At 34.2% G+C, this 9,707-nt stretch overlaps 1 protein-coding gene and 1 long non-coding RNA gene across 5 annotated transcripts; both read right to left on the bottom strand.

The window, feature by feature from the left end:
* Positions 1 to 3,491: 3,491 nt before the first annotated feature.
* Positions 3,492 to 5,938, bottom strand: LOC145157177 (uncharacterized). 3 transcript variants are annotated; one of them, XR_013737142.1, is made up of 5 exons: positions 5,426 to 5,938; positions 5,065 to 5,335; positions 4,789 to 4,915; positions 4,558 to 4,678; positions 3,492 to 4,154 (listed from the first exon to the last, which is right to left on the bottom strand). It is a non-coding gene; the product is annotated as an uncharacterized LOC145157177 (long non-coding RNA). The 3 variants fall into 3 exon arrangements; XR_013737141.1 differs by having other exon boundaries at positions 4,789 to 4,919; positions 5,065 to 5,803; XR_013737139.1 differs by having other exon boundaries at positions 5,065 to 5,803.
* Positions 5,939 to 6,680: 742 nt separating this feature from the next.
* On the bottom strand, positions 6,681 to 9,103 carry LOC145161609 (uncharacterized). Of its 2 annotated transcripts, none has more exons than XM_079081165.1 (4): positions 8,974 to 9,103; positions 8,052 to 8,103; positions 7,394 to 7,436; positions 6,681 to 7,224 (listed from the first exon to the last, which is right to left on the bottom strand). In XM_079081165.1, exons 2-4 carry the CDS (start codon positions 8,077 to 8,079, stop codon positions 6,759 to 6,761), a joined length of 537 nt encoding a protein of 178 aa, XP_078937291.1. In that variant the 5' UTR covers positions 8,080 to 8,103; positions 8,974 to 9,103; the 3' UTR covers positions 6,681 to 6,758. The 2 variants fall into 2 exon arrangements, with proteins under 2 accessions (XP_078937291.1, XP_078937290.1); XM_079081164.1 differs by having other exon boundaries at positions 8,052 to 8,106; positions 8,974 to 9,095.
* Positions 9,104 to 9,707: the final 604 nt, after the last annotated feature.

Genomic DNA, 9,707 nt, shown 5'->3' with positions numbered 1-9,707 from the left:
TCGAAGTCCAGAGTTTTGTGTAGAATGTGGGACTCGGCGAGTTGAAGTCAACTCGGAGCTTTGACTTTGACCGTTGACTTTGACCAAGTTTGACCTGGGTTGACTTTTGAGAGTATTGTGGTCTAAATGTTATTTTGGGTATTGATAGTTCGGAAAGCCGAAGGATCAGCAGTTCAGAAGTTGCCGGTTAGCAGTCAGAAGTGTTCAGCCAGCCTTCAGCAGTGCGAGGTGAGTCTCCTCACTGTGTGCATGGGTCTACGACCACAATGTTGGCCCATTATGTTTATGTTTATGTTTATGTATAGTAGGAAGACCCGGGGGTTAGCCCTAGGCACTTATTGTTATATGTTTCGGGTTACGACCTGATGCTGGGCGAGGCCCGAGGAATGTTAGGATGCTAGAGGTCTTTGTGATTCTTGCATGTGTCGGTACGATAGGTTCCGGACCGAGGGTCCGATGTCGGGGTATGCCCGTAGTATGATAGATAATAGTATGTCTCCGGACCGGGGGTCCGATGTCGGGGCAATCCTAAGGAAGATTATTATGTTGTATGTTAGATTATACTTATTGTCTACATGATACTTGTATGTGTCTGGTAGGGAGGTGAGTGTAGACGAGGTCCCGTATCTCATCACTAGCTAAGTATGGATGGGGTTCCATATCTCGATGTTAGCAGAATAGGGACGAGGCCCGTGATAAGAATGATGTGAGTGTGGGCGGGGGGGCGTATCTCACTACTAGTAGGAGTATGGACGGGGTTCCACTACTTCAGTTGCAGACCAGGGGCGGGGCCCAAGTTAGGCGAGGCCTTAGATCAGCGTACAGTTAGAGTATTTTTATATATGTTCTAGTATGTTATTTGATTGTATGTATGTGTGTAGTGGGCGAGGCCCGGAGTCAGGCGGGGCCTAAGGGAGACAGATTTGTATACCGAGCGGGGCTCGATGTCAGGCGGGACCTGATGTCAAGCGGGGCCTGATGTCGGACGGGGTCCGAGGCAGGGCGAGGCCCGATGCAGCGGGAAGGGGCCCAGTATGTGGTTATGTGTTCCTGGTTATGTGTATATGGTATGTGGTAGGTTGGGGAACTCACTAAGCTTCGTGCTTACGGTTTTCAGTTTTGGTTTCAGGTACTTCCGGTAGCGGAGGGAAGAGCTCGGGATGATCGTATGGCACACACCAAAAAGATTGGTTATGTGTTCCTGGTTATGCGTATATGGTATGTGGTAGGTTGGGGAACTCACTAACTTTCGTGCTTACGGTTTTCAGTTTTGGTTTCAGGTACTTCCGGTAGGGGAGGGAAGAGCTCGGGATGATCGTATGGCACACACCAAAAAGATTAGCCTGGGATGTTTACTCTGATAAAATGAACAAGTGTTTTGAAAAGATACTCTAATTTGTTATATAACCCTTTAGTTATGGTTGAAAGGATTTAATATTTATGGTTTAGTAATGTTTTAAAAAGAAATTTTCGGTCATGATTTTTGAGATGTTACATATTAACTTGTTTCCTTATAGTTTCAAATTTTAATATGTTTCCTTAATCCTTAATATATGTAATTCCAATTTTAATATGTTTCCTTAATCCTTAATATATGTGATTCAAAATTAACATGTTTTTTTCAAAGTTGATTATCATTTTAGGCAAAATGGTTTACATAGAAAAAATAATCAAACTTTATTGTTTTTTATTGACAAATTAAAAAAAGATTATATGGCCAAAATATAATTATTTTTCTATAGTTTTTTTTATTAATATAAACTAGAAAGGTTACCCCCGCTACGCAGGAGCCAAAAGCTTTCAATATTGTTTCCGAATCGATAAATATGACAGACGTAAAAAGTGTAATGATGAAAAGCCCGGATTTTGCCCCGGACCGTTTTTTTCATGTTTTTATGAAAAAATATAAAAATTTTGGCTGCAAGGATCAGAAGTTTCAAAACGATTAAAAAATTAAAGAGGTAGGAATTAACATATTTTTAGAAAAGGGATCAAAGTTGTCAAATCGTTAAAATTTTGTGGCCAAACTTTAAATATTAAAAGGTTCATAAAAAGTGTAAAAATATTGATTGCAAAGACCAAAAATGTCAGAATACATAAAAAATAAGAAGCAAAGTACATGGACCATTTCTGCCAAAAAAATGTCCAGTTTACTACGCCTAAGCTTCATATCTTTAATATATTGAACTAGAAATGTGCCCCGCATTGCGGAGGTCGGATTTTGAATAAACCATTTCCAAAGGGGGTTTACATGCACTACATGGTTGATTGTTTATTCGGGAGGAAAAAATGTTTGGATAACAATGTATTTTCAGCTGAGCAAGAACATGCTCCCCTGCTGGTTTCCCTAGATCTAATTTTGTTAAATCATATTCAGCGTCAAAGGTAGGAAATAAATTTGGCATTCTCCAAGTCCCCCTCTTCCAGTGAAGTGTACTGGGAACAGATTCATAAATTTGTCTTTTTTTCATTTTTAAGGTCAATCCCATCTGCTGCTTTGTCGTCAGAAGCAGTTGCTTATTCTTTCATACCAACATCAGAATCATTCATTCCAGAGTCACAATCAGTCGTGTGTATTGGCGACCCCGCCACATCTCCTGCTTGTTACTAAAAAAAGTAATAAAAGAACCCATTGTATATAAAAATTGGCGAATTCAGTTTTATATATATCCGTATCATCCTCACCTTTGTACAAACAAATTTGAGTTCCAGATTTCATTTATTTCAACATTCGGAAGTGCTTGCAGAAGCATTAATTTCAATTCCAACCTCTTAAAAAAAGTGCAAATCGAAAAACTAAAACTTCTGAAATATACATTAATCGCATATTAAAATATTAAGTTAAAAGATTTTATTGGACGAAAAGATACATTGCAATTGCAAGATAGTGGGCTAGTAGCCCAATCTCCAGGAAGCAAGTAAAAAACAAAAAAATAAATAAACCTCGATTACCTTCAGTTTGATTTACATATGGATTTCCTTAAACGAAACCGTATTGTATCTCTTTCGACTCTCAACACCATCAAAAATAAGATTGGATGCTCGCATCAACAGAGACCAAACTTTCAGTAGTTTTTTATACAACTTAAAATGACTTATTAGAAAAAAAATAGCAACTTACTTTCATTCATTTTTTTATTATATATAGTCACATCTATGGTATCTAGTATAATATTAATTTAGTAGTCACATGTATGGTATCCAGGTGCGAATCAAAAAGAGATTAACAACTTCCATGAAACCTTGTAATAATATTAAACTAAACTAAAAGTGTCAATCCATTAATCAATTGATATAGAAGATTAGATTTGCACCAATGGATAAACTGTTAAAATCACTAACTTTTACCAAAAAAACTGTATGGATGGGCAGTTTGGTCAAAAAGTATAAAATCATTAATTTTTACCCAAAAAACATTATATACGGGCATTTTGGAGAAATAACGTTAAAATCATTATTTTTTAATAAAAAGTAAATGTATGTAAGGGCATTCCCATCGAAAACTCTTAAAATAACTATTTTTTAACAAAAGAAGACTATGTAGAGGCAGTTCGGTCAAAAGTGTTAAAATAAATTTTTTTATCAAAAAAACAGTATGCAGGGGCATTTTGGACAGTATGTAGTGGCATTTTGGTCAAAACTGTTACAGTTGTTATTTTTTTATCAAAAAAACAATATGCATGGGCATTATGGAAAAAAACTGTTAAAATCACTATTTAGTGATTGGTTGTGTTTGCTTTGATCAAAAACTGTTAAAATTAAACATACACATTCAGAAGATCTTCTATGCAGTCATAAACTACATATAAGGGACACTTATAACATTTTCGTTCAAAATAAATCCCACCAGAAAAATGAAAGAAACATAGGAGGAACTTTTTAGCAATCGGACCGCTGCATTGATTCAATTGTGTAGATAAAACTTTTTACAAATACCCAAATTTCAACTATGCATTTTATCGAACACGTGGTGTGCTTAATCAGTTTCTTTAAATTTTTCTAATGACAGTCTTACCAATTCAATTTGTGAGATATGAAGGATGGTTTTGATAGTAAATAATAAGTAAATATTTTAATTACCATTTGTATTGTGAAGCCACCAGTTTCAAGTCCCGCAAACATGTTCATAAGCATATTTGATTTCAAGTCCATGTCTGCTACACAAAAAAAATATCATTACCTTTAATATAATAATATTCAATATGATCTAGTTGTAAATTTGTATATATATAAAAAGTGTTAACCAAACACAAAATTTATATCAAACAATATCGGCATCGGAATCGGACTTCAAATCGAATCCCTTATAATCACCAATTTAGTAATTTACCATTGTATCAGTACAAAATAGCATTAATATAGCATTAATAAAGTCTTTTCAATAAGCAAAAGCATAACCAAATTTCAGAATAATTTTAAGACTAACAATCTAAAATTGTAAGAGATTAAGTGTAAACAAGTTATTTGAGAATCAAACACCATGAAATCGACAAATTTAACAAAACCAAATTACAATATAACTTCTAACATGGATTCCAAAAAAAAAATTATACTTACATCTAATGAATTTCGAAGAGGTTGAGATTGTTCTTTGCACTATCTACTTTGAGGAGGATAGAAACCAGTATGAAAATGTAATGAAGAAAGCCCTTTGACCTAGAACTTGAGTTCACAGTACCTGCACAAATAACAATCCAAAAAAATGCAAGTAAAATCGAACACATTAGATGCTAGGTCCTTATGAAATCAGATTGTAGCAAAAACTGAAAGCCCCCAAATCAATTTTACCTTGAACTTAACTATAGCTTCCAAAATATGAAAATCAATGTCTACTGCTCCGGTAAACCCTTGCCAACTCAGCCGCAACTGACCAATACAGGCCGATCCTACTTTCATTCGTGGAATTCTAGGGTTTCTGTCTGGGCGTAAGAAATTGATTACGATTTCGTCAAGTTTTAAAAAAAATTGATCGCAAGAAGGGAGCACGGAGGTTACGGAAGGGCGATGAGCACTTTCGTGATACCTTCCTTCCATTATGTTGTCAATGCTAGTGAAAGCGGTTACCTGCACGTCCATTGGAGCTGTGTGGTGTTCCTCTCCATCCTATTGTCTTCTATTTGTTGTTACACTCGATCTTTCTGTCGACGAAGGTTGTGTAAACGATAGTGAGAGAGTAAATCAAGGGAGGTAGTGGATATTTGTAAGCATCTCTGTACACAGGAGGCAACAACACGTGGAAGCAAAAGAAATTGTCTCCAAACCAGCCGATAACCACTGAATACCGATCGCCAACAGCCAAATCGGAAACCACCAAACGATCCTTTGATGGGGTGATCTACACAAAATGGGTAAAGCCTAAACGAAAACTGAAGAAGAATATAAGAAAAAAAATCACCTGAAACGGAGGCGGCGACTTGTAATCGACCTTCGAAGGCTTGGTTGACGGTAGGTAGAACTTCAAAAGTGGAATATGGAGAACACATGAGAAATCTCAAGAATTGCGATAACGAAGCGGGTGACGGCAACATCGCCTTCTTGAACACGAAGGACCATTTTCTTTGCTGCGACAACATCTTTTCTGTATTTTAATCGTTCATCTGGGTAGAAGTTGAAAGATTGAGAATGGGATTGTCAATGAAGAGGGTCTGATTTGCTGTCGCCGACGGAAAATCGACTCTTTTTTGAAGACACATATTAGAAAACTTAGAAGGTGGAGATGGAGCGAAAGCTAGAAACGAGTCCGGGAAAAGCCCTCCATCAGACGGAGCAGTGAGAATAAGAAAGTGAGAATAAGAAGGAGATGAGGTGGTTTTTGTTCAATCAAGAATGCGTCGAATAGAAGATAGGGAAGGAATAAAGTTGGATTTGAAGTGTTGTAAGGTAATTGGACGGGGAGGCGGTGAAATGATGATGATGCATAGAAGACGGACACGTAGTCTGCATCCTGATGAGTCGCGTTCCTTTAACAGTTGACCATTGATCAGAGATATCGACCACACTTTATTAAAAGTGATAAAATTGACAAACATAAAAAGTCCAGGGGGAGAAAACGAAAAACAATACCAAAATGGTCAATAAAGAAAATAATTGGATCAATATAGAAGAAGTGACACACAAAGCAATATAAATATAAAGGGACCGAAAATGTAATTCAAGGGACTAAACTTGGACAAAATGTAAGCAAATTAACTGTTCCTTTTCTCAACAATTTTATATATATATAATATATTAATAATTAAGGACTATTTATGTCAATCTCTTAGCCGCTGTAGGGTAGACAATTTTAATATATATATATATATATATATATATATATATATATATATATATATATATAATTATTTATTTATTCATCATTTTGTTTATATATATTTTGATTTTTTTTTTAAAATACTTAATATTTACACATTAATATTTAATCTTTTCTGTAAAAAAATACTTAATGTTTATATCTTCATATATAAATTTTTTTAATCATGTATACACCTAGTTAAATGAATAAATAACAGGTTGAATTGAGTTTTATATGAGAAATCAAGGATGTTTGTTAACTGCTAGAATGTTAAGTTTAGCCATTGCTGATGTCATAGAGGTTTGTTATATGCTAGAATGGGTTTACTTTGAGCCGAAAGATAAAAGGATATGTTCGTAATTTTACCAGATACTAAAAAGTTGAAACATACCAAAAGGATTTTAATTTCCTTAAATTCCAAATAGATGCCATTCCATTTCCTTAAAAGGATATGTTTTGTTAGCTATCAAACAATCTTTGGATAAAGGTATTTAGACATAAACAAGTTTTTCATCTCATTCCACCCAATGGAATTTTTTCCATCGACTTTCTTGCTTAGCTCTTGGATACCTTGCCACCATTTGAAAGCCTCTCCTTCAAGTGGCAATGTGCATCTGACTACAACTTCTACTTGTTTATCCACTGCGACATCACAATACTCAAAACCACTTTCTACATCTTCTATCCAATAGTAAAATTCATCTTCATCAAAATCTTCATTAAAAGTTGGTAGAAGTGACTCTGGTTTGATAGATCTTGGTTTCTCCTCTGGAAACTCAATCATCTCTAACGGATAATGTACCTTGTATAGATATTTTGGCAACTCCTCGTCCATATATTCTACACAAGCGCCAAGACTTTCCAGCATGTTTGAAATAGACCAAACATCGCTCATACATTTATTTAAATCGTTCACCAAAGTTAAAGTGGTACTGAAAAATATAAACAAATGTAAACTTTAGAATGCAAACCGATTAAAAATCCAAAATAATGGAAACTTTGGAGAATATAAAAATCTGTGAAACTTCTTTATCATTCTCTAATGCCCATATTTTTAAAATATTATCATTCAAAAAAGAATTAAAATATCCAGTAAGTAACCTGGATTCACAGTGTCCTTGATCCATGTCTTGTGTCACCTTCCCTGCATCAAAGAATTTAGATTCAGCATAACAAACAATTCCCAGTAAAAATCAATGTGCATCATTTCTGCAAATGGGTTATTTTTTCCAAACACAACTCTAAACTTGGAATAAAATATAAACTCATCCTAATAAAACCTTAAAACTTTGAACAAAAGTATTTAAACCTTATTCTTTCAATACTGTTTCTCTTTTTGAAACATATATATATATATATATATATATATATAAAGAGAAAGAGAGAGAGAGAGAGAGAGAGAGAGAGAGAGTTCTATGTAACAACAACTTCATCAGTATAAAGCATCCGAAGAAGAAGAGAAATTAGCCAGATGTCAAAACTCTACACCAAGTCAGATTGATGACAAATCTAGGGTTTTGGCTGTTCCGTTCTCCATAGAAGAAGACAATACCGGTGCACAAGTTATTAACTAAGTGGTTAGCATCACCACGTGGAGATTCTAAATAACTTGTTCTGTGTGTTTATTTTAAACTATTTGACTTTGCATTCTAAAGATTCTAAATACAAGCATGATTTTTTTATATGATTCGTGTCTGTGTATCTAAAACTCTAATTGAACATATTTACAGTAACTTCTTGCAAAAGAATACATCCAAACCTGAGTCATTCTTCATTTCGCCATCCATCTGCAGTTTGTTGACTTTTGAACCCTGCTGCACAATAGAATTAGAAAGCTCGTCTTAATTAAGAGAACAAAAACCAAAGCCCAAAATCAATACAATTGCCTTGTGATATACATATGCATAAATAATTCACCAAATCCCAGATAAACTTGTCCAATCATTGCTAATCGATTTAAGCTATATTGATGCAGATTACATATGCTCATGGTATGAGTGTACAGATGTGCATAAACTGACGTACTCATACTTAAGTTGCTGTGGATGCCATCAAATGTTAAAGGTTTATCATTGGTTATTCAGAGATGCCTCTGGGTTGGAAATGGTAAAAACAAAAACAAAAAAAAAAAAAAAAAAAACCACCAAGACGATTTATTTATTTCTTATAAATAAACTGCAAGAACAAACAAAATCCATAATAGCAGCAAACAGAATAAAACCAATCAAGAAAGTTAACAAATACCAAAAGTATGTTACCAAGAGATTATTTATTTATGTATTCCATCCAATTACTCGGCATATCCATGAATCAAGCATATAAAACCATGGTGAAATCAAAAATTTTACATTAATATTCGACTTTTCGTGTCCCCCTTCAAACCAAACCTAACCAAACTACGATGAAAATGAAAATGAAACAACTTTGTAAAGGCATAAAAATAATTTTTCGATCAATTTGAAACATCTTTATGCCTAAATTTGATGCAAAATAAATAGACTTAGTTTATTCAGAGTCGATGAATCATTGAAACTTATATCAGAAAGAAAAAGAAACACAGAAAACAAACCCTAGAAAATAACTAAACAAAACCATTGTCCTCGAATCGGGATCAGGATCCGTATCATAAATCACACAGTAATGAAATTAGTAGACTCGGAAGATTAGGTTTTCACGATTACCGTTATTAAGTGAAGCAATCGTCCCCTGATTTGCCGGCTTCTCCTCCGCCTCTACGCTGTACTCCAGCCCTAACGTGGAGATGAATCAATTTTTATACGCGTAAGCCGTAACATCAAACCCTATCCACTGGGCCGAGGCCCATTGAACTGTGAAACAGATACCCAATCGACCAATCACATATATTCTTCGTCCCTTGTGAGTTTATGTAAATCTTTCTTGATTTCTTGATTCTAAATTAATTATTTGATAAAACAAAAAAATAAATAAATAATAAGTAGATTAATAAGTTAAAAAAATAATATTGAAAATGAAACATACAAAGTTAATTTGAAATTCTATCAATAAGTTTATCATTTTTATCTAAAATTTAAATCATTCTTCAAATTTAACTTTGAATAATTTGAGCAAAAAATCATTATATTGTCTGAGTTGACCCTAGGCCACAACGTTGAGGGCATGATGTAAAATTTCCAAAAAAATTAGGCATTGGATCATGTGGGCATTTGGCTAATATAAAATTTCCAAAAAAAAAAACATATAACTTTAACATTAAGAAGTTGGATTTGTCGACTTTAAATCTAAAAATTATTCATGTTATACCACGGTCGATCCGTTGATTTTAGGGACCCGGTGCAAAATAAAAAAGAGGCCCCTAAATATATATTTATTTTTTACTTATAGCAAAAATTCATTAATTATTCCATAACTATTATAATATGAAGCAAAACAAAAG

This window comes from Lactuca virosa, chromosome 2 (genome assembly GCF_052849685.1).
Source record: "Lactuca virosa cultivar CGN04683 chromosome 2, Lactuca_virosa_CGN04683_v6, whole genome shotgun sequence".
In the NCBI taxonomy this organism is placed as follows: Eukaryota; Viridiplantae; Streptophyta; class Magnoliopsida; order Asterales; family Asteraceae; genus Lactuca; species Lactuca virosa.
This window is presented reverse-complemented; position numbering and strand designations above follow the sequence as displayed.